The following is a 25209-nucleotide window of genomic DNA, read 5'->3' as shown; positions in this document are numbered from 1 at the left end:
AGCCCATTCTCTAATTGCATAAGGCAACTTATTCCAGTTTCTCAAAAAGTTGCTTTTAACTCAAGGAATTACTAAATTGTGGTTTGTTGAAAATCGTGTAGTATGATTATGTATTTCTTCTGGATATTGCAACTATTTACTAATTATCATATACATGGAGTAAGAATAACAACCACATAACAGCTAGTGAAAAAGATAGTAATTAGGTTACATTTCAACTAAAGCTAGGTTTGTCCACCAGCTCAAGAGCTTTGACGTTGTTCTCTTACCGGCTCTCCGGATCGCACAGGACAAAATTCTTCAAATAAAAATATAACAGTGCATGCACGGTCTTCTCTGAAAAGCTTTTGTGATGGATTTATGACTAGAGGTTCAGTTATGTGGTGACATCAAGCGGCTTCTCACAGACACTCTTTCCACAGCATGTGCCTTCCACACGCTCCATCTTTGTGATGTAGAGCAGAGGCTCAATGCTGCAGCTCAGATCCATGATGGAGTACACACTGACGCGGATCTGACATTGAAACGCCACAGCCGTGTAGTATGACGCAAAGGGCATGAGCGCCACGGGCGGCAGGTAGTTGACCACGATGATGGCCAGGTTAATCAGCACCATCTTGAAGGCCCTCTTCTTCACCGGGTGCATCACCTCTTTTCCCGTCACAGAGTGCCGAAGGGCCCAGATGAGGGAGATGTTACAAAAGATCATCAATGCAAACGCAAAAAGGATGATGCCACTGAAGACGCCATCGACAGGCATGCGTCCCAGGATGCATTTCACCAGGGCGTAAGCCAATATGAGGGCCCACACCAGCACAGAAATCCCGATGCGGATTTTGTTGTCACGGATGCCAGCGAAGAGCACGGGGTGGACCACAGCCATGTAGCGGTCCAGACAAATACACACCTGGGTTGTTAGACAAGAAGAAACACTGTGTTTCATGGTGCTTTGAAAAATAACGAAATTGGTAATAATAATTTTATAGCTTTAGCTTTTTATTGAACTGGGAGAGCAACAAAACAAAACAAAAAACACTCCAGTGGTCTGACTTCTTCGCACATCAAACTATCTGAAAACATCTGATACACTAGTGCAACAAATGAAAAACTCACCAGAAAGAGTGGCGCCAAGTCTTTGATTCCATATGCCAATCGCTTAAAGTACCAGATGTCGTTGTTGTTCAGCAATAACCCGTTGACAAGGTCGACGGGCGTCATGAGGCAGAAGTAGGCGTCCAGTATGGCCAGATTGAGGATAAAGGTGTCAGATGTGAAAGCGTCGCTTTTCTTGGTAATGATCTGCCAGATGACCAAGATGTTACACGGAGTCCCTACTGCCAGGTTGAACACCTTGACTCCATAGTAGAAAATGTAGCCATAAGGGGCCACGGCGCATATTGGGAACTCGTACCATAGTGGACGAACGTGGACCACACTGGGGTTGGTAGAGTTTGCAGAATGATTGTAGGCAGTGTTCAGAGTGTTGTTGGACATTGCAGAACAAAGGAGCTGGAAAGTTGTTAAAAATTAGGTTTTACTGTTCAGTATTTAAAGAAAATAGGCTGAAAACCAGCAGCCAACAAAAAAATAGATGGAAGTTCATGCCCATTCCACAGATCTGCTTTTTCAAAATGTTTTTGCACCAGAGAATTGTGTTGTTTCAAGAACTATTAGTCTTTATAATGTCCTTCATAACCTGATTAAAAACTCTGATGCTTGAAACTTTTCGTTTGCTATACACTTTAATTTTACATTTAGCACCCAAATAATAGAGCCATGGAGGAACTTATTGCTATTTGATTCCACACAGTGGCCCAATGTCATTGCTTATGGCCTAAATCTAAAGATGAAACATACACAAAGATATCTTACCTTAAAAGGTTTTGATTTGTCTTGTGGTCCTAGTCTTCGCCACTTACTGCAGGATGTTCCCATAATTACCAGCAGTTCACTTATAAACATGCTGCACAAGGACTAACGTCACTTTTGTGTTTGGCCAATCTGGACGACATCTACGACGTCTTTTCAAAATCATGTCATGTCAAGCTGTGATTGGCCAGTGATGCAGAGACAGCTTCAGCGATTGGATAACTCAGATATGTAGCGTACATACAGCCTGTTTTGGCTGAGCTAGATTGAAATGTTATTGTGTCCATTAAAAAGTACTTATGAAATACAGTCTAGATGCAGTGCCATCAAGGGTCTGTAGTTGTTGAACAACTCACCTTACTTTGTACTGTGAACATGATATATGTAAGTTGTGTAGCTGCATAACATATTGTTGCATTATTATAAAGACATTGGTCTTATAGTTGCACCAAGCTGCCTCTCTAGGTTTGTGCTTTCATATTTTTCATTTATGACTCATAGGGTGTATAAGGCAAGCTGATCCCAGGTCTGTTCCTATGGGTAATTTACCTACAGTAAAACTGCAGTGAAATATTCATCTCACTGATGCAACTGTACACTGTAAACAGGTGATGCAAGGTAAGCATCAATGAGAAATCTAATGCAAGGTGTTACTGAACTGCTTGTACAAAGTTTAAAAAGGGTAACGCTGTAGGGAATATGAGCCTGCAAAGCCATGAAAAACACTCGTTTATACTAACTATCCTATATGTTTGTTAATGTTTACATATTCGACTAATATATGACATATATGCCAATCGTTTACCTTTATGTAATACCAACATAAAATTATTAGACAACTTCTGTACAAACTGAACAGTTGACACATTTTATGCACATTATCCTTCGACTCCTAATGACAGAGAAGCTAACGTCATATCTGACTGTTATGTTGAAACACTAATGTGAATAGAAGTGAATGTTCGGTATCGGAAAGACAGTTACTGATGCTCGCCAGTGTAAAATAAGGTTAACAGAACCGTCTCTGAAGAGGCTGGCCCTCACCATCTACAGTCTGACAGTCAGTGTACAATCCACTCAAGACCACTGCTACCTCTCCCAGTAGTGATTGACCAAAAGAGATCACGCCAATAGGGAGGCTGGGAGGCCACAAAGGAACCTGGGATGACCTTGTAAATTGCTGATTGAAGTGTAATCTTTTTAATTTGGGAAAATCTGATGATTTTTTATGACATCTTTATGCAAAAACATAGAGAACCATAGAGATCACAAACTTTAAAACAGCCCTTCACTTTCATTAATAAGGAAGGAAGTTTTGTATGATGCCCCATCTGCCAGTTCTGGCTGTGGATATTCAAATGAATAAAATGAATATAAATAAAACTGATCCAATCTTGAATTAATGGACTATCTATCTATCTATCTATCTATCTATCTATCTATCTATCTATCTATCTATCTATCTATCTATCTATCTATCTATCTATCTATCTATGAGTGCAAGGTATATATTATATTGACAAGGTTGTTAAAATTGTACAAATTCTATTTTTTCTTACATACTGCTTGTTGCAGTTCTTTGCACATATATCTATAAATTACTGAACCAATATCACATTTTCACATTTTCATAGCACAATATAAACAACACTTTGCACAGTTCTGTATAAGACTGTTAAAAATATAGATTCTACTAATTAATCAGGATTATTTGTTAATAGATTTCAGCAAACGGTGGGTTAAATCAAACTGTGTTGTTGTTCAGCTCACAGGAGACCACATCACCTAAACAAATGAGAAGCTGAAAACAGAACTATGATAACAGTAGAGCTGCTAAATACGTGACAGATACAGTGAATTTGCATCATTTCTTTAAACGAAACAAAGTGTGCAAAACAGCACCTGGCATAAGATGTGACATGCAAAATAAAGAAGCAGTGTTTGTTTAGATGAGTCGAAGTCATTATCTGTCTAGAGTAGAAAGATTTGGTTTTTGGAATTGGAGCGAGTGCCCGGTGGATTTCACGCTGTTAAGACTTTGTAAGGTAATAATGTATCAGTGTCGTGTTTTAGTTATTTTTAGTATTTAGTTGAAATTTCAATTTGTAAAATATCTTCCGTTTTTGACAGATCTCAACGCAGACACATGGGAAACTTCACGGCAGCGACTGAAATATTTTTGTGGTACTTCTTGCCCACAGTAGCGACTGTGCCACCACTAGGACTGCCAACTAATGCTTGGGTCATTTACCTCCTGTTGGGCAAACCTGGTATTTGCTCTACCTCAGAGATCTTCACACTGAACCTTGCAGTAATCGATATGCTGTTCTGTATCACAGTCGTGGGTGAATACATTGATCTTTGGTTTAATCAGTCAATGGAGGCCACTAGCTTCCTGGCGTGGGGTTTAAACCAGGGAGGGGGGCCGCTTTTGCTTTGCTTTTTGAGTTTGGACAGCTACGTAGCAGTCTGCCATCCTCTGTTCTTTCTGCGGCTCAAAGATCCCAAACTGCGGCTGTCTTTATGCTTGATGGGTAGTGCCATCACTGCTGCTTGCTGCCTTCTGGTCAAAGTTTCTGCAGGGTATAAGTGGAATGTGATACTAGCAATCATAAGCTTTTCCACTGTAGTCGTAACAACCTGCAGCACCCTGATTCTCAAGTCTCTCCGCCAGTCAGGGCCCAGCAGAAAAGAGGTCCACCCAGTTAAAAAGCGAGCATTCAAAATAGTGCTGTCTGCGCTGGTCATAATCAACGTCCACTACCTCCCCCCCATTGGAGAATACCTGCTGAGGCAGCTTGGTCCCCCTTCTTTCAAGCCCTATTCAGTTGTCACCTGTGTGGCCTACTGGATTCTCTCCATGAGCAGCTTTGTTCAGCCTCTGACTTTTCTCATCCGGACGAAGCAGCTGCCCAAAATCAGCTGAGACTAAAACTGATGCAAGAGTGCAGAGCGGCTGATAACGTGATGGAAAAGCTGAGCTGCAACCTGCACAGTGATCAGCAATATTTAAAAATTAATTTTTAACCATAATGCTAAGTTGTTGGTATTTTCTGCAGTTTAAAAAAATCTACTGGTAGCTGCTTTATGCCTCTAAATGCTTGAATGCAAACCTGACATTTTTCTCTCTCATATCTTCGACTCAGGAACCAGGAAGTAAATTTGTCAATAACCACGATGAGCTTTACAGGATGTACAATAAGTACAACAAAGACATATTGGATTGCTTTATTTTAGAACTCAAATATCCAAATTTGGCTTACAGACAAAACTTTTGTCAAATACTCTGCAGAACACTTTAGGGCTCCGTGTGAGACGAGATTTCTAAAATCCAAATAGAAAACAAACGTTTTTATTGTTTTGCTTGATCCAAAAAAACAAAAACAATTTAACATTTGAGGATAGAGAAAATGAACCTGATTGATCTACCTAAACCTTAACACTGGTCAGATAAGAGGAATGATACACTCAGAGGTGTAGGCTCTAGGCTCCCATCGATACTTACATTTTTAAACAATGCTTCAGCAAATGTGAGTCTATTAGACACATGTTGGAATGTTTAGTTATGCAAAATCAAGCTATTTAAGGATTAAAGTGAAAACTGTAAGTGAACATGTTAAACACATTTAACAGAATTAGCGTGTATTATTGCGTGTATTGTATTGTCTACAATTATGTTCAGTTTATCTATAGCCTGCAGTACACCAGGAGAGTGGTTATTAAGCTTTTTAGGAATGTAAACAATCATTTATAAAACAGCCATCAATGCAAAAATATATCTTCATTTCACTTTAACATTACTTTTTGAAAACATGTGTTAATGACACTGTCTTCTTTGTTTAACAACTTGTATATATCAGCATCTATTAAATAGACAAAACACAAATAATAATAATACTTCTGAATACCTGATCCTTTGTTAAGTTATCCAAATCTGAACTGCTTGAAATCAGGAAGAACATTTCATGTCATTCTGTAAATGATACTTTCTCTCATCTTCTGTCTAAATTTACAACAAATAAAAACAAAAATTCTGTCATTGTGTGAAATTGTGTTTTCTGGGTTTTGAATGACACAATCCAAAGATCTGACATAATAATTGACAATAATGTACAATAATACAATGATTCTCGAGCTGGTACTACAAAATGGACGGAGCAAAAAGAATTTGTAAAAGAATTTCTGTTTTATGCATAAATAGCACTTTTTTCTATCCTGGTTAAACATTTCATACAAATGTAAGCATTATGTACAGAGTAAAAAACAAAGCTGTCATGGCTTCAACACGACGTCTGTCAAAGAGGTTAGAAAAACAGCTTTTCAAGTATTCAAGTACCAGAAGGAAAATCCACACTGATGTGTCAAAACGTGCTGAAAGGAAATGTTACCAAGCTGCATATTTTACCTTTCATAGTGATATGAAATTACATTTTCCTTTAAGAACATCAAGCACTGCTGATTAGAAAACATTCACTGCTGCCCCTATTTCCACCTGTGTGGAAATGCTGATGCTGATGTCACATCAGCATCAAATAAAAAAAAAAGAAGCACAAAACAAAACAAAACAAAACAGTGTTTTCAACCTGTTCAGGTATCAGGCAACATATGTGACTGAGCGCTAGACAAACTAGATTTTTTTGTGTTTTAATTGTAAAAACATAAAATACTGAGACTCATTTAAATACCTATGAATGAACAGAGCGTGTTAGAAACAAGCTTTCATTAACGTCACTCCATTTCTTTTGTGGTCTAAGATGGAAAGATGAATAAAGCTAATAACCAGCTATAGAAACCAGGACAAGTAAATAAAATAAGAGACTGTTTTTATGACTTGTCACTGTGCCACTGAGCAACTCAACTCAACTCCTCTGTGGCTTCCCAGCAACAAAACGGAAAGAGATGTTATTTTACCAGAGAACTCTCAGGTGGGATGGAGCGCTGTACACATGCAAAGTAGGAATAAAAGATTGTTAATAATAATAGTTTGTAATAAGAAAAGCTTTAAAATTATCTTGTGGCACAATCATATAATTGAAAGCATAAAGTTGCCAGAACCTTAAACTTCCATGTAGACTTTTGTTTTTCAGGAACTTTTATCAAAGCAAATGTGCACTGCACAACAAGGATCTTACGCGTTTTTATCCTTTAATATTAAGAGGTTAGAAAAACCCCAGTAAAACACTGCTGAAACAAAGGTGTGCGTGTGAACACTAAAACACTTTTTCAGTAGCATTTGGCCCTGAGACCAGCAAAGCTTCAAGTCACTCCGAGTGAGTCTGAAGCCTCACGTGGTGGCGATCTTTCCGTGCACACGGAAGCGGTAAAGACACGTATACTCGACGTGACCCCAGTTACTGAGAACTCTCAGCTCCACGACTCTGTAAACCATGTCGCTCGGATTCTGTGTGAGGCGGAGAAGAAAAGAAAAGATAGGAAAGAAAGTTAAACAACAAAATCTAAGTGTAAGGGAGAGCATGCAACAAACACTTATGATTATTACACTTTATACAGAAGCAGAAGTAGTCTGCTCGTGGTCTGTGTCTCTGTAAATATAATGAGCGTGAATATTAAGATGGGTTCAGTTGAACTTACAGGAATCTTAAACGTCTGCGTTGGCTCTCCATACTCATCGTAAGTGAACGTCCCCAACAATGTTCCTTCTTCTGTGTCGTTTTCCATCCCCTGGAAAGAGACAAATGGCACCTGGGTCAGATTTCAAAATTAAAATTGTCTTTATGTCACTTTCAAAGTTTTTCTTTGAGACTTAATTCCATACAGTACTCCTATATTAGGTCCTACGGTTGATAAATGGCAGATTTAGATCATCCACATTTAAAAAATGACAAGTGAAATAATAAACAAGTCAAATTCATGAACAACAAATATCAGAAAAAGTTGCAATTTGTAGCTATCACATTGTGCCGAGGCTTTTTAATAGAAGTGGAAGAAAATGAATGTAATAACTGGCAGGTATGCATGACTGTCAAGCAGAAAAAACTGCAGCTGCTCAAGGTTACACTTGAAGCTGGCTCCTGTGGTAAAAAGCGCAAATTTACAGCACAATGGTACAAAGGTAGTTTTGGCCTGCAGCTACTTTCGGCCTTTACAACAAGTGTATGGAGTGTATTAACCTTTAACTGTAAAGGCTTAAACTTAGAGATGTGTGTGCTCTTTTGGTGCCTTCTGGTGGATTTTTCATGGAATTATCTGAGCTGCACGGTTACTTTTACAAACAGCTGTGGTCCAGTTAAGGTGAGTGAAACAGTCTTAACAGTGTTAACCTCTACATGATCAATGGGATTTTTGTCTTCAAACACCTGAATAAATAGTCAGACAGAGCAAAACTGATACATATGAAAACTCGTATATGCAAACTGATATTTCTCTACTGTTTCAATTCATATTTCAGAAGATTTAATTTCCATTTTAAAATAGATAAATACATAAATAAAAAATATTTTTATGTCATGGTTCAGGCTGTACAAGGTTAAGATCCAGCTTCAAACCATGCTTGCTAGCTTTCATCCATATACATTTACTTCTGACACCAATAATGCAACATGGCAGAGGCCAAAATGCTAAAGCTTTAAAATCCAGTGTGTGCTGTCACTGTGGACAAATGCAGAGTGTGCGGTGTTACTTCAGTTATTGCTGGAAATGTGATCACATGTGTACTGTGTGCAGTTCATTCTGATGTTTTGGTTAATTTGTGTAAGCATGTGTACTTGGGAACCAGCATGACTTAGCAGCAGCTTTAAATGTCTCAACCACAAATGCTGCCTGTGAGGTATAATTTCACATCTTTACGTCTGACAGATATTGTAGTACATCTGTATATCCTAAAGGGTACGTGATGCTCTGGCTGAGGACAAACAGACCTGGTGGGTTCGCTCTTTCCTTACCACGAGTACCCTCCCTGCTCCCTCCACGTATCTATGTTTGATCTGAGTCATTAAGACCCACGAGCTCACAAACTCTCATTAATGATGAACTGACTGCTAGCTACTGGTTATTTTCCTGCTTCAGGTTGACTTGCAGGCAGCTTTTTTTCAGTCATGTGTCCCCACACTGTTTCTACACTGGAATCACTCACGTAGACTTCAAAGTCTTTGGGTGCTGAGTCAATTCGGCCAGTGGGAGAGTTGTAGCGTGGCAGGTGGTCCAGTGTCACATGAGTTATCCGTATGGGGTGGGACAAAGAGATCACAAGTGTTCCCTGGACACCATGAAACGCCCAGCATTTCCCTGGAAGCAGCACTGGGTAACCCTGGGGAGGAAGACAGTGGGAGATGTAGTTAGTAAAAATGAAAGGGCTAACAGTCTAAAGTGAAAAGCCCTGGAGGGTAAAATGACAATAAGGGGACAGATAAGCAAACTGATGGTCATTATACCTGAATGACAGTGCGCGGGCTTTCAGATGGATACCAAAGAGGGAAACCAAACAAGGTCACACATGCTGATCGAATGCGGTACGTCTCTGAGCACCTGGTACTGACCACACTGGCACCTACACACACACACACACACACACACACACACGCACACACACACACACACACACACACACACACACACACACACACACACACAGGGCAATAAGAGGCAATAAGAGTAGTAAGAGAAAAGTAAGATTAAATGACAACAATCTTTGCTGATGACTGATGACAAGATGCATGAATGTCATTTAGAATAATTAAAGAAGACAAATCAACAGGCAAATAAATTAAACAACCAATAACTAAATATTTATGATAAAAAGCAGTTTTTTTTGGGTGCAAAAACAGCAAACCCACACATGCACACACTGAATTTTATCAAAAATAATTTGATCTTTATCCAAACATTCCTGACCTTGAGTCTCCAGGGCAAAGTCAGCCACTTTATCAGCCATGGGACGTCCACAGTCTGCGCAGCTTCCACTTCTGCTGAGCCTGATTGCATCCTGCTCCTTATTCACATTCACAAACAGAGTATACTATTAAGTATTGATGGGTGTAACAACTCATATCTAGCAGCATAAGCGCACACACACATACAGTTACTACTAGTTACCTTGATGCGGTCAGTGAGCCACTTCTCCATGGCCTGTTGGAGCTCAGGTGTGAGGTGATTGTGTATAGGTGTGTTGGTAGGATCAGGGCAGGGGGCTGGAGGAGGCATCACCTGGATGGATGACAACTCCTGGGCCAACTGCAAGAGAAAAGACTATGCATAAAACCCAGGCAAAGTTCGAGACTGCATTCATTAACCTTCGGTTGCTTTAAATATAGATAAGTTGAACCTATCAGGACGTTTACCTTATTATTCTGATCCTCTAAAGCTTGGATTCTGAGGGTGAGGCTGGAAGCAGCAGTGCTGCTGTCTGACTGATAATCTGCCATCCGCCTGCTCAACCTTGTGACCTGCTGCTCCAGATGCTGCCGACTGTCGGAGTCTGTGGCCTCAAGCTTGGCCTTCATATCGCGCATTTCCAGCTGGAGTCTCTCCTTCATCTGTTAGAAAAAACAAGTGGACTTTTATTCAGAGTGAAGGAAAACATGACGTGCTGATAGGTGAAGTGAGCTCATAGATACCAGGCTGTCTCTTTCATAGATTTTAGATCTCATGTTTTAAAGCCAGGTTTTTAAGTCATATATGTTCATCCTAAAAGCTAACCATGGTTAACTGTTTATCAGAAAGCCTTTTTGTTGTTTCTTCACCTTAAATCAAATTAAAATTTCTTTAAAATAAATTCTCTTCAAATCAGAAATTATGCCTTTTATTCAGCAACTGCACTTCCTGAGTGCTTGTAGTTTAGTAAACAAACCTCTGCGTTTGCTGTAGATGTTAACCACTAGATGTCACTCTAGCATACCTGAGGGTTGACCCTGTTACTATTAGCCTGTGTTTTTTTCTGACATCCGTGGGCAGAAGGTCTACCACCCACAGGGTTAACCAGAAAGAGATTCTCTCACCTGGGAGAGAAGCAGCTCCTGCTTCATCTGCAGCTCCACCTGTAACAGATGCACCACATCACTTTCACCTCAAAATAGATCAACATGCAAGGTCTCAAAGTAACGGCAATTCATTTATTTTAGTTTTCCTTTGTTTTATTCTGATATGGTTAGACAGCTTAATTTTTGTTTGTGCATGTGCGTGTGTGGAGGGAGGGTGCAGACTTTTTTACTTCTGACTGCAAGGAAATGGTTTGTTACCAGAAGACGTTGCATCTTTTCATCTACTACAGCAGACACAATGGTAGGATCCTGTTTGAAAATACAAAAACAACAAACTATTACTGCAACAAAAAAAGAACCCAAATTTTCATACAAACATATTAAGAGTCTCATAACAGCAAGCTTAATCAGAACAGCTATTACATTAAATATATATCTGACCTATAAAAATGCTTCAGAATTGACTGAGAGGTCCCTGAACCGGTGAACTTCTTGAAGGACTTACAACTAAGTCTCAAAGTTTTCATCATAAACATCATAAATCCCATCCCTTGTTGACTCTGTTTAGCTGGTTAGAGAACAGTGGGGCTCCAAAGTGTAGCGCTTTACACATTTGCAGGTGGCTGCATTTGGGTTTGTGTCAGGACGGGTATCTGGTGCATAATATCCTGTGAATCAAACATGTGGCGCTACCTGCTGTCGCAACCCCTTGTGAATAAGAGAACAACCAAAGGTAGCTTGGTAAGAGAGAAATGACATTGATGAGAGTGTCATTGTTCTCAAACTGTAACTCTTTTAACTGAAAACGTGATGTGCTTATAAAGATTTATAAAGAAAATACAGTAAAAAGCACCTTTCAGCAGCTCTCTTATTTCCAATTCATCACCACCACAGCAGGCAGCTTTGCTGGGATTTGTGTCTCCTCTCAGGATCAAACTGCTGATCTTTCACTTTCAATTTGTAAACCACCCACAGTGGAGCATTATGAAGAAAACAGACTCTGTGAACCTTTAAAAATCCACAAATGTGTGCTGGGAAAATACTACACTAACAAATCTCAAGCTTGGGCCGCCATAATACCAGGTTAGACTGAAGAAAACAACGATGACTGCTAACAGTCAAATTCATCTTTAACTCATTGTCTGCTTTTTTTTTTGGATAAATGAATAAAATTTAAAATACAAGTGCACGGATAAAGTGAGACAGGACTATCAATTGCATATAAACAAACAACTACACAATGATTTATATCATTATTACCATTATTTAAACAATATCAAGATTTCATTTAAAAAAATGTATTGTATTGGGAGCAAATGGCTGTTTGTTCTTTCTGTATTATTGGATTTGAACTTTACACCTTGAGACGACTGCTGCTGTGGTTTGGCATTGTTAAATAACCCCTCGTGCAGGCCTTGAAGATTTGAGCTCGAGCACTATTATAAAAGTTTGTCATTTATAATTAATCAATCTACTTAGTCACTCAGACAGTTAGATTGATCCAGCACCCATCAATCTAACCAGCAAGAAAAACAGTCAGTTGCAGAGCCCTACCACCACAGGTTTGGAATAGATGTTGTTGGGTTGAGCAGGAGGAGGAGTAGCAGGGACAACAGGCTGTGTCTGCGATGGGCTCTTTGTGACATTCATGCGGGTGATGAAAGAGGCGAGCAAGGGAAGGAACAACCAAAGACCTGGAGAAAACAGAAGGGATAGTTCCTGAACAACAGCACTCAGAAGCACACAAAGCAAAAAAAAAAGATCACCCAACTCTAATATTCAACAGTGAAAGCCTCTTGTAGTGACTGACATTTACAGTGACTCATACAGTCACAATGAGGTGGAGAAGGGAGTAAAACCCCACCACGTGATGCAGGGAGCAGACTAAGCAGTGCTGCTTTGCAAGTCTAAGAACCCTCTGTGGCAGAACCTACCACACCTACTTTTGAGGGGAAACCCCAAGCTCATAGAAGATTACTGTACTGTCTTCAGGAAAGTAGATCAAGCAGAAAATACAGCGGCTTTCTGAAAACACAGAATATATTGAATTACGTTTATGTTACTTACATAAAAGTAAGATGAGGAGGAGGAGGAGAGCTACACCACAAGCCTTCTTCATGCGACTGCTGATTAGAGAATTAGCTGCGGGGAAGAGAAGGAACGTTGATTTGCAGCGATTTTGATAAGCTAGAGCCAAATCACATGCAGCAACTAAGAAAAAACACTCAGGTATGTAGGATCTGTATATAATGCACAGGCACACGTAGATGCACACTGAGCTTCAGCTACAAGAAGTAACAATGATCATATGCAAACACCATACCTAACGCTGCCACGTCATGTGTTTTTGCACATACTGTCGCACTGAGCATCAGGGCTGAGTCTGCCAAAAGAACAAACAGGAACAAAGAGATTATTACATGGCAGCGCAAAGACATGCAAACACAAGCAAACGTCAACACTCACCGCTAAGGCTGTTGAAGGCACTTTTGATTCTGCTTCTGTATCCGGTATTGGGATCCCCAGTGTTACTGCTGACTCTATCAGTGCTGAAGGGGGCTGCCATGGGCTTCCTGTAAGTACCCTCAGAGGACGAGTACCCTGAGCTGTCCACGCCACTCTGACTCAGCTCCTTATGGCTGGGTCTAAAGTGTAATCCTGGCCTGCTAGAGCTGCAGTGCCCTGCAGGAGAGCTGTTTCCTGGAGATGCTGAGTGGCAACGAGGGGGTGTCTGCCTCGGGGTTGATGATTTTGATGGGGTCAGGGCAGGCCGCGGGGTGGCTGTGGATGGGGTGAAAGGTACGGTCCTCATGACAGGTCGGCTCTCAATGGTTAATGGAGATGGGACTAAGAGCCAGATGAGAGAAAGAAGCAGAAAATGAATAATAAATTAGGTTCCTTGCACCAATACTCCATCTGTGTCCATTATTACAAAGAGTAACTAAATAATTGACAGTCAGTAAAATACCGATAAGGCGTTAGAAGTAATCCAGAGCTTTGTTATAGGCAACAGTTTGGAAACTTTCTCTTTAACCTACTCTGAAAACTTTCAGATTGTGATATTATGTCATTACCACTCATGCACCATCACAGCATACTGACCTGGAGTGACAGGTGTGTCAGGGGCAGCGGAGCTAGTATTGCTGTTGGCTCTGCTGGAGGTACGGGAGGCGGGCTTGCGGGTCCCGGCCTTCTTCTTGAAAACCCTGAAGAAGAAAAAGTTGGTAAGAGAGAAAGGCAGGGTTACATTACAGACTGACAGTCAGAATGTAGAAAAAAAAGCTTCAAGCACAAGGGCACAGAAACCAGTAACTTACTTAACAGGGTTTTCACGGTAGGATATAGATATGTTGGTCACGCTGCTTGAGTCAGATTCTTCATCTGAATTATAGTAGCCACCAGAAACCAGGCGAGAACTTCTGCGAGGCATGACTGAAACACACAGACAGGAAAAAATAGTTAAGTCTCAATTTACTCAATATACATAACAGAGTTACTGAAATTGGATAATCCCTGAAATCAGCAGACCTAGTCAGAGCAGTGGAATAGGATTTCAGTGTGGTGTTTTGAAGTCCACAGCAAACACTGCTGCATTGTATTTAGATTGCTTTCAGCTACTCTTAATACATAATCCTCAGGCGTACATAAAACTGCAGTTTTCACTGCAGTAACCTCATTTGCCAGCTTAATTTAGATAGAGTGAATACACCATCACTAACAAAGAAATTGCCCAGAATATAATTAGTAATATAATTAGTAATTGTGCCTCTTCTATATAACTTAATATGCTTGGCTTAAAAGTTAGAAATCATCTGCAAGAAAAAGATGAGATAAGATAAACAGTGACTGTCAATGTACAGATACTGTGGAACAAGACTTCAGTGTTATATGTGAAGGTGTAGAGTAAAGCACAATCAAACAGTTTCAAGAATTAAAGACAGTTTTAAATATGAAAGACATATAGAACAGTGATGTAGTAGGGGGCTAGTAGCTTTCCGCTAGGAGTCACGTCCCACCTTAGGTCACTGTGACCCTGAGGTGGGAGGTCCAATTCTGAGCCACTGAATTGGACCTCCCACAGATGTCTGTGGTGTTGTTGCCCTTTGGAGCATTTTTAGTTAAACTTTCTGACAAACAACTTGGTGCGTGATAACCATCAAATAAGCTTTACTCCAATACGCCTCTGGGCACAGCTTACTAATGAAGCTTGCTGATAAACACCTTCTTATTCAAATACACTCAATTCTAGCTCCAGAACACACAGAGACTGAATACTATAATGCCAATTCAAATTCAAAATGGGACTTCACAAACCAGTGAATGACTGCAGTGGCTATTTCCATCTGCTATGTCTGAGCAATATGTTTTCTTTCTTTTTATTGCCTCGGTCACATTTTTTCATTTTCACATCAACTTTTCTCTCGTTCTTTTCATAAATATCTCTACGGGGAGTCAAGAACTGGTGACCCCAGTAAGTCAAACTGGCAGCTCAATGCATCTTTTAGGACTTGCATGTTTCAGTAATGATATTTCCTGTAATCACATTAAATAAATAAGACCATATGTTCACCTTTAAGAATGTGGCATTATTATTACAATAAAACAGTAAAGCAGCAGCACAGTGAAACACACAGTAGCAGTAATAGTGATGTGGTAGAAGTAATATTAGTAGTATGTCACTGACAGATGCTCTTTTGGTTAATCTTGGTTGCCTGTAATCCAGCTAATCGGTCCTGCTGCACAAACACTCAACAGCACCAAGATTTACAGAGTAAATATAACCCCCCCAAAACACCATGAAGGCATTTGTACATGCAAAGCTTAAAAAACAAGGACACACACTTTCATTACGCTACAGTGCAGACACATTTACAGTATAGGATACATGATAGACAGACACACATGCACAGACAGATGCATACCTTAACAGACCCCGCATACTTAAAGTTCAGAAAATCTTCAGAGACTATCACAGGTAGCGAGAAGGATCTGAACAGCTCTATGTTGTTACAAAACATCTATGAGGTTAACGTTCAGCACGGCAGCCATCGTAAAGATTATGTAACAAGCATCTTAAGCTAAGTGATCCCATTGGTCCACGATGTGCTCTTACAGTGTGGATAATTAGCAGCAGCTTTACCGCCTGACAGCTCCTGCAGCAACATTCAATTCATTACAGAAACACAAAACACGAGCAGTGCTCTGACAATGGGGTCAAAACATTCAACTCCACATTAACCCTCTTTCCTGCTGCACATCACTGATAAGACCAAATGAAGAGCACCAGTACATACCTGCAGCTACAGTGCCAGACAATCTGTTGAATAAAGCGAGGCGTTCGACAGTAACAGGACGTTGAAAGTTAGAAATGCTAGCTGCACGGGGCGTTTCTCAGCTCAGTGACAAGTAGAGGCCCCCAGGAAATCCACCAGCTTTAAGATTCTCTCTGCGATCCTTTCTTTTAGCTTCTGACTGTTCTCATGAAAGCAGCCTTCCTGTCTCTGAAGTTTTAACGCAATCAGAGCTGACATCCAATAAAAGCCTTGATGTCATTAGCCGGGGATGCGATCACTGCAGACTTGTGCAACTGAAATGAGCGGCAGAAGATGACAAAAAGGGAAGCTGCGTCTGTGCATCTAACAGACAGGAAGCTGATGCACGAGGACACATGCGCGCCGAAACGCTCACTTTAAAAGAATGGGCGATCGCCTTGTTGTTGTTGTTTAATATAATTACTTACAAATAATGACCTTGCTTTACAAACAAACTTTGTCCAGCAAACATGCTCAACAACACCACACAAACTCTTTACATACTTTTCCTCTAGTTTTGTCACTCTCCGCTCGTCTGTTGATTCAAAACTCGAGGGGGTGAAAGACTGAAAGAGAGAAAAGAGTAAATATCAGCACCCACACCGTTTTGATGTAAACAGCTAATAACAGCAACACTGTACTTCACGACGCCCTGCAGCCCCTGCGGTGGTTGCTACAGCCAGCCTGTTCTGTTTACTGTGAATAAGGAAAACACACCATCATACTGAAACTGCTCTGTTGCAGAGACAGCTGCGTTTCCAATACATCTTTACTATGAAGATGCATATTAAATCTGTTTATTTTTTTGTAACTTGCACCTTCTTCTCTCTATGATAGAGAGAAGAAGGTGTTTAAATTTAAATTAGATGGAGGGGCTCTTGTAGCATGTGACAAGTAAGAGCTCTTTTTAAATCCCATCATGTCTAACAATCTAATCTGCAGATCCCATCATTAGAACAAAACAGAAAAACAAGGGTCATGTTTATTTAGACTACACAGTGCAAGCAGCCTGGACCTGCTGCTGAGGAAACACACATTTAGTATTTCTTTCTTCTTAATACGTCAAGAGGCTTAAGCTAAGAGCGTAGAGAGGGGGAGCATTTTGGACTTAATTCCCCTAAAGCCTCCCTTACACTTTAAGTGGCATCTCAGTGGAGCCTAGCTCAGCACAATTCTCCTCCTGAACATCACCGACCCCCACCCCACACAGAGGACACTGCTGCACCAAGATGTCCCTCCTCTTTTGCTCATTCCACTGAAACACTGCAGCCGTGTTTGACTGCGTCCCACATTCTTGTGTAGGTTTACTTTCCTTATTTGGGGCTTGTCGTCCAGTCCGCTTGATCTTAAACCCAATTACATCTTACAATAGTCTGTTCATGCTGTAAACTGAGAGAGCTGTTTTTGTCCTGGAATGCCCGCGTGACTGATTTGAGGCCTTTCATTTAATTTCTAAGCATCTCACTTCTAAAGAGCTGCTGAGAAAACATGTTCTGCCTTGGTCACCCTTGCACTGCACACAGGATCTGTCAATGAGGTCTGATTCCTCCACGAGAATGTGCAGTATGGAAAGCCAATAATGTACAAATGTGAGGATGAGAACATCCCCCCCCCGTCAGAGACAGAGAAGCCAGGTCCTGTGGGAATCAGGTGCAGAAAGATACAAAAGCGGCTTTTCATCAAGAATAGGCAGCACAAACTGCACAGCTCCCACAGAAATAAATCTGCCTCAATCATGAAGAAGGACAACAGTGACAAGTGCATCACATTCAGCCATATAGTCCAAATGAAAGATGAAAAAGTCTCCCAAACAGTGTGGAAATCCACCAGTTATCCATTTGGTGTCTCACATCCCATCACAGGATTTACTGTACTGGAATCATTTATAAACAGCTGTATAAAGAATTTGTTTTGGATGATTCGACACCAACAAAAATAATTCAAAAATGTCAGAATGTCAGAGTAAGAAATTCCCATATAAATATACTGACTCGTATAATTAGTATAGTCTCTTAGAGTGTAAAACAAGCCAAAAGAAGCAGAAGAAGAAGCAAATTTACTGGAACAAAGCTCACACGTCGCCTCGCCACAACATCGCCCTGCTCGGCTACGATGCCTGCTGTGCTACGGTGGAGACAGTGGCAGTGGCATGAAGGGTTTGATATCAGTAAAGTCTGAATTACTTATATTTTTATAGTGTTCCTCGGGTCAACAGTGTTGTGGAAAACATAACACAGGATTTGATGATAGTAAGCAGGGCTCAACAATATGAGCATTTTCGCTTTCACAGTTTTATCTTAAAGAGTCATCTGAGCAGTAAATAGAATTAAGATCTGTGCTGTAAAAATATACCAGGGTCACCAAACATCTGGTTCAATAGATGGAAATGTGGTTTCCTGGATACGGGAAAACTATTACATCTGTGATAGGCCAGTATATTGATTAAGCTGTAATAATCACACAAGCAAAAAACAAAAAAAAACAACAAAAAAACACTTTTGGTATGTGCTTCAGTTTTGGGATCATGGCACTGCATTTTCACTGCAGTTGGCTACTCCAGTTCTTCCTGTAACATTAAGGCCCAAAAAAGCTGCTACTTTCCATTAAAACAGGTTCAGATACTATTCAAAACTAAGAATTATTATCAGGTTAGACACCCATTTGTGACAGCAATGATAGCAGCAGACTTGACACGGTACTGCTGCAGACACACAGCCCCTCCCTCACTAACAGTTGAAACAGCTGACGTTCACAACACTGAACAACTCTTAAAGAGGAATTGAAGAGGCCAGTAAATCTCCTGTTACATCAACACAGAAGTATTAAACAGTTATTGTAAATGTTAACACACCCAGTGCCATGCTTTTGGCATGACCTAGGAGAAATAATTACCCATTTATAAAATATCAGTAACCTTTCACTTCACTAAGCCAATGTTTTAACCACTACACTATGGAGACACTAATGACCCTTTTTAAAAATATCAAGTATTGTCTTGGGTGCAGGTATTTAGTTTGTCATAACAAGCCTACTGTTTATAAGAAAGAACTCTAAGCTAGTTAGTGGTTCATAATCAATAATCACTGTGTTGCTTGAACTTTTTTCAGCTTCTGAAGTGGTGCAGGTCCAAAAAATTTTGAGAACCAAATACACACACACACCAAACTTGTTTGTGTGTAAATGAAGGCATAAATGTTCAGTAAAAGTGGAAGTACTGTCCAGCTTTCACAACCACTCCTGTTAGCATGCTAAGGCTGTCTATCAGCAGCTGATAACAGATGATTACAGATAAAGCCTCAAATGTCTGTTCCAGAAACCCAAGTATGCCGGCAAAAATAGACTTCTATATTTCAGTAACAGTATGACTCACAGGCTGTATAAAAGTGAGGAAACATCATACCAAACTGAACTGTGCAAGCCAAATGGTTCAGGACCGTTACAGCCCAAGCACAAGCACATGTAAAAACACATGTGAGCCCTTAAAGCTGACGGCAGGAATCTCTATTGGACAAAATCAAAGAGCGGAGATTGAGATGTAGTAGCATTATTTGCTCAGGGCTGGGCAAAGAGGGGCACTGTTTCACTGTCAGGACAGCGACAAAGAAGGAAAGCTGACACGGCCTGTAACAACAAAGATGTAAGGAAGAGTAAGAGCTGACGCAGACTGAGACAAAGACACTGAGACACTGGAGAGAAAAGAAGAGACAGAACGGGCAGACCAACAAAGATGAAAGCTTGGCTGGTGATGGAGAAGGTGTGAAATCACTTTTATGATTTCACACTTTTATGAATGACTGAAACAATTCAGAAAAAGAAGAAGAAGAAGAAGAAGAAAAAAGTGTAGAAATGAAGGGAAAATGGTACGCTAAGGAGTGGGGGAAGAAAGGAATGCCGAGAATTAGTCTTCATCAAACCAAACCAGCCTGGCACATGGTTTGTGGCTAACATTAGTACCGTGCCAGTGAAATATGACTCACTCACAGAGAGCGGATGAGTCATCAGTGTGCACTGCCTTCTAACAAAAGGACCTCAATCTTTTTGTAAAGTTTAAGGGGAGAAAATAATTAAGCACAGTTTTTTAGCTATGTTGCTACCTAACCAGGTCTGTTTACAACAATGTGACCCAGTTAATTAATGTACATTCTCTCAGTGTCTCTCTGAATAGTCTGCTGCATGAAAGAAACTTTATTGTCAGGGCTGCGAAGCTGTTTTACCATCCCTGCCCGAGACTCTCAGGCAGGCCCATCTGCTTTCCTCCAGCCTCACACAAAACTCATTTATTTCAAGTAATGTGTTGAAACAATCCTTATTTTAAAGATCTTCTGAATTAATCTCCTTCCATTTCCATACTAATAATTCCAAATCAAGCCCTTGATTGCATAAAAAAAATCACAATTTTAATTTTAACTGTAAAAAAAGTCTAACTTCCCTTACACTGAACAACAGCTGGATTACATGAACTGCGCTGATCCAAATTTGTCGAAATTAGGCTGCAACCGTTTGCAGAGTTTTCCTGCTGCCCTGTTTTTACTCGTGTCCAGTGCTGGATGACTTTTTTGGTTAAGCCGAATTATTGTTATCTCAGGATGGTGAGATGACCCCTGTTGTTCATAGTATTCCCAGAGTATTTCAATTTATTTAATAAAATATTAATATCTGGTGTTCCTGTATTAATTATTGATACAATGTTGCCAAAATCTCCCCCCATTTAATAGTAGCATTTATCTGTAATATAGACCGCTGCAGGAATGATGTGTTTTTCTAGCCTACCCTGATTTTTAACACATAATTGCAATCCCCAAAGTAAAAGACCAATGTTAGGTTAGAAAATTACTACATGACAGTTGTATGACTTCACTACGACCCTGTGCTCAATGTCTCCATGGTCCTTTGTTAGTGAACACCTTTACAAAAACACTTAAGGCTTCAATATTCATGATTGTGTATTTATTGAAATACATCCTATAGATCAAGATATTGTGTGTTTTGATCACAAAAGTTAAAAGCCTCTAAAAAAATTAAAAATGTTAACTTCAGGCTATGGAAACCAGAAGTAGAAAATGCTAACTCATTTTGAAGCATTCTTCTTAAACTCCAGCAGGAGACAACAGCTCTGATAGTAAAAAGAAATAAGACTGTGGAAAAGTCTATGGTAAACATATCTCAAAGATGCAACCACAGTAAACACTACACGCATATACTAATGATCTCAATCTGCAGTTTGGGGACTTTTTGAATACAACACGCTATTCATTTTGTAAACTACACTCTAGTTAAAAGCGATCGAGGATGATGAGGCAGGGTGTGCTTTAAAGATTGAGGGGTTGCTGCCCTAGCAGAGTGAATGGTCCCTTGATCAAGCCCTCACTAGTCACGTCTAACTTAATAGTGTTTACATCTACTTTTTACATACAGTCTATGATCCTTACATGAAATAAACAAAAACAAAAAGAAAATTCCGCAGGGATGATTTATGCACTTCATTAGATTTTGCAATACCTAAACATACCTTTACAAAAATGAATAAATATATAAATTAATTAATTAATTAATTAAAAAAACTGTGGTTAGATATTGAAAGACAATAGTATGATACCGTAACGACAGACAATCCCAGTAGTTTTTTTCTTTCTGGTGTTGTGATGTGGTTGATGTGAGACAAAAGATAAACACCTGTTTAGCCAGTACATGTAACAATGCTTCCCTACACAACACACTTAATATGGCAATAAGGTTAAAACATGTTATTTACAGCAAAACAGTTATCGCCAGTTTGACCAATTTTGCACTTGACTTTCTTTGACACACCCTCTGAGGGCCTTAAATATTCCCTGGTGGTCCCAGCATGCCCTTCGTTAATCGAAGTACAGAAAAATTATTGCTTTTTGTGCAATTTAACCTTTTGTGCACCTGCACCAAGCTCAGTATGGCTAAAGTAGCCCTCAATGCCCAAGCTCATGTCATGTATTGCTGTGGACAAATAAGACTAAATGCTACTTAAGTAATATATGGCAACTAATAATAATAATAATAATAATAATAATAATAATAATAATAATAATAATAAAATGGTAATAAGACATAAACACTCCCTCATAAAGTTGTTAAGTAGTGGTCTTATGGGGACTAGCAGAGCAGCCTATGCAAAAGTATAGCAGGTTAGTTAATCACCCATTACAACAAACCAGTTCCGCCTACATATAACACGCTGACATTTAACTTCGCTGTTTAACTACATTCATCGCTAAATTAACACACATTTCCAGCAGACAGCTAACCCCACATGCTTTCAGAGTGAGCAGGAGCTGCAGGCAGCTAATGTTGACAATAAACTGTAGTCGCTAAACTCAACGGGCAGCCAACGGACAAAAGCATCCTGAAGCGCAGCTGAGATGCAGGGAGACACGAAAAGTCCAAAATTCAACCTTAAGAAACTGAAAAAACACGAATTACCACTTGGACTCCTTAACCCCGTGCCCGTAACTTACCTCGTTAAACTGTGAAGTCCGTCGCAGATAAATAATAATAGTACAAAAAAAACCCAAAAAAAACACGCCAACGAACAGCAAAGACGGTTAACCAGAAATATTAATCCGCACGGAGACTGAACTTAAACAAACATGCCCGTTTTGTTCAACTGTGTTTAGTTAGTCCCAAAATAGCAACCTGGTTCATGACGAATTCCACAAGTAAAGTCTAAACCTGACCATGACTGGGCTCAACAGACGCTTGCTGTGACAGCTCGGAGGTTTCATCGCAACAAATGTTGACAGCAGCAGAGTCAAGCTAGAGCGAAGAAGAGAAGCACTTCCGGTAAGGGTTTGCAAAATAGCGGTCGCCCACGCGATTCCTCGCATTTGAACAACGGAAATAAATGTAAATTCATTTTTTTCTGCATATCTAACTTCTGAAAGAGAATATAATTTTGACAGTGGGCTAAACATTTAAAGTGTGGTTTGAATAATAGACACCACATCTGTCTAGTTCTCTCAGAATTGAGAGACATATTATTCTATGCATCCAGATTATCATTTATGTTCTAAAATTAATAATAATTAACCCAAACTCGTGTTTCTTCCTTTTGTTATTTCAATTATTTTTTTTAAAAAAAATGGCAAGATTAAAGAGATATTTTAACCGGAAATTTGTTCAGAGAGTGCCTTTTTAAAGCTTTTTATATATTTATTTTATTTTCTGTACACGACCGCAGCTATGATGCGGCACACTTTGAAACCGTTTCCGGTTTCGTTCCAGCGGTAGCAAACAACAGATACACGAATGGCTCCATCTAGCGGCGACAAGTCTGCTCCTTCGGGACTATTTTTCCAGAAGCTGCTATTCAGACATGCTGCCACACGGTGGCGCCAGTTCTCCGCGAGTAACTTACGTGCTGAGCAGGCCTGCCACAAGTTAATGTCTCTGTTGCACTATCATGTTGCAGTTTGCAGCGTTTAGAACAGCATTTAAATCTATACTGTGTCATGCAGTAACTCTTTGATTGCCTATCACAGTCGATTTATTTGTTTTGGTTAGGTGTGAGGGCAATTCAAACATTTGATAACACTTATCTATTATCCATGTGTAATCTTGCATCACTGCATCTATTTCCCCTGCCTTAGTTAGAATAATACATTCTGCTTTATACCAATTCAGGTTAGAATGGCTGCTGGTATAGCCTATATATATGCTTACTGGATATGTGACACTAATTGGTACTAGTGCTCTTGATTTAATGATGCAGCTTCTATTTTGTTCATTTCTTTTAAAATGTACACACAGAAGACTAAAATACAATATGAGAGAAAAACTGCAGCTCCAGGAACAGGTAATGCAACCAGATCAAGGTCAAACTACTCAAAAAAATAGGCCATTTTTTGGATTTTTCTTTTTCTTTTTTCCCCCTCTGAGTGTCTTCATCACACGTGACAGGCAAAAAGTCCCAAAAAACACAACAAAATGCTTTTAAGCAAAACCCTCAGGGCTCTGGTACTCTTTGCAATACTGCAAGGAGCCCAAAAATAAATCTAATCTGACCTTATCACTGGGCAGACCAGGTCCAGGCAGGGGAGGGAAGGTGGGAGAGGGATAATTCTTTATTCCAACAGTCACCTAAGGAAAAGTGACCAAAAAAAACCCAACCTCTGAAATGCTACTGGTATGTCCGGATTGTTCCATATTTGATAAATAATTTCAGAAGGTCTGAAGACTATCAGGAGCACAGGCCCGACCCCTGACCCTTGAGCTCTGGCAGTTATGGCGCATGTTTACGCGTCTTGCATGGGTGCGCACGCGCGCGTGTATTTATGCCAGTTGAACCCATTGTCTCAGAGTGTGTTCTCATTATGCAGCAGTTTCCTTTGGCCGGGGTGAGAGAGCAGGAGAGACAGAGACATGGGAATACACTCAATCATCAGTCGCTCAACAATGAAGAGTCCATAAAAGTTGACAAGCCCATCACTCCTGAGGCCAGCCCCACTGACTTTAAACAAAACCTTTTTTTATGCGCACTTTCATGTCTGGCATTTCCCTCTTTCCCTCAATACCCTATCACACACACACACACACACACACACACACACACACACACACACAGAGAGAGACTCCCACCCTGCTTATCTACCAAGCTGGTGCCCCAGACACAACCACAGTACGCAAACAAACAGCTGACGTCATGGGCACACACACACACTCACACACACACACACACACACACACACACACACACACACACACACACACACACACACACACACACACACACACACACACACATTTCACTCACTCTATTTCTGATTGCATTCCAACTCAGTGACTTCAGCCAGAAGTGTGTGTGTGTGTGTGTGTGTGTGTGTGTGTGTGTGTGTGTAGGGTGGGTTTGTTTTTGAGAGCATGAGAGTGATAGAGGGATGACTATGAGAGAAAAAGGGGACATGATGGAGGGAAGATCTGGGAGGGGGTGTCACATGGGCAAAAAGGGAAAGAGAGAGTGAAATCTTTGAACAGACTTGGGGCACACCTATAGACGGTGACACACACACACACACACACACACACACACACACACACACACACACACACACACACACACAGTC

At 40.2% G+C, this 25209-nt stretch overlaps 2 protein-coding genes across 5 annotated transcripts; both read right to left on the bottom strand.

Moving 5' to 3' along the window:
• Positions 1–46: 46 nt before the first annotated feature.
• LOC146517410 (G-protein coupled receptor 4) lies at positions 47–3199 on the bottom strand. The gene is made up of 2 exons (XM_085163292.1): positions 1114–3199; positions 47–907 (listed from the first exon to the last, which is right to left on the bottom strand). Exons 1-2 carry the CDS (start codon positions 1492–1494, stop codon positions 377–379), a joined length of 912 nt encoding a protein of 303 aa, XP_085019418.1. The 5' UTR covers positions 1495–3199; the 3' UTR covers positions 47–376.
• Positions 3200–5083: 1884 nt separating this feature from the next.
• sun2 (Sad1 and UNC84 domain containing 2) lies at positions 5084–22937 on the bottom strand. Of its 4 annotated transcripts, XM_085163465.1 has the most exons (17): positions 22606–22937; positions 16622–16683; positions 14123–14237; positions 13908–14011; positions 13272–13652; positions 13129–13188; positions 12873–12947; positions 12360–12499; positions 11064–11114; positions 10824–10862; positions 10167–10361; positions 9922–10059; positions 9721–9817; positions 9261–9376; positions 8963–9136; positions 7462–7551; positions 5084–7270 (listed from the first exon to the last, which is right to left on the bottom strand). In XM_085163465.1, the coding sequence occupies exons 3-17, from the start codon at positions 14233–14235 to the stop codon at positions 7154–7156; spliced, it is 1890 nt and encodes a 629-aa protein (XP_085019591.1). In that variant the 5' UTR covers positions 14236–14237; positions 16622–16683; positions 22606–22937; the 3' UTR covers positions 5084–7153. The 4 variants fall into 4 exon arrangements, with proteins under 4 accessions (XP_085019591.1, XP_085019592.1, XP_085019594.1 ...); XM_085163466.1 differs by lacking the exon at positions 16622–16683; XM_085163468.1 differs by lacking the exons at positions 16622–16683; positions 22606–22937 and adding an exon at positions 16100–16603.
• Between the last annotated feature and the right edge of the window lie 2272 nt (positions 22938–25209).

The sequence above is a fragment of the Neolamprologus multifasciatus genome, chromosome 6 (genome assembly GCF_963576455.1).
Source record: "Neolamprologus multifasciatus chromosome 6, fNeoMul1.2, whole genome shotgun sequence".
NCBI lineage: Eukaryota > Metazoa > Chordata > Actinopteri > Cichliformes > Cichlidae > Neolamprologus > Neolamprologus multifasciatus.
The sequence above is the reverse complement of the archived record's forward strand: the minus strand, read 5'-3'. Positions and strand labels throughout refer to the sequence as shown.

Coding starts and splice junctions, on each gene's coding strand:
- LOC146517410 (XM_085163292.1), bottom strand. CDS start 1,494: ATGTCCAACAACACTCTGAACACTGCCTACAATCATTCTGCAAACTCT. Junction 908..1,113: donor ACTTGGCGCCACTCTTTCTG/GTGAGTTTTTCA, acceptor CTAACAACCCAG/GTGTGTATTTGTCTGGACCG.
- sun2 (XM_085163465.1), bottom strand. CDS start 14,235: ATGCCTCGCAGAAGTTCTCGCCTGGTTTCTGGTGGCTACTATAATTCA. Junction 10,060..10,166: donor TAGAGGATCAGAATAATAAG/GTAAACGTCCTG, acceptor TTTCTCTTGCAG/TTGGCCCAGGAGTTGTCATC. Junction 7,552..8,962: donor CCAAAGACTTTGAAGTCTAC/GTGAGTGATTCC, acceptor GTCTCTTTCCAG/GGGATGGAAAACGACACAGA.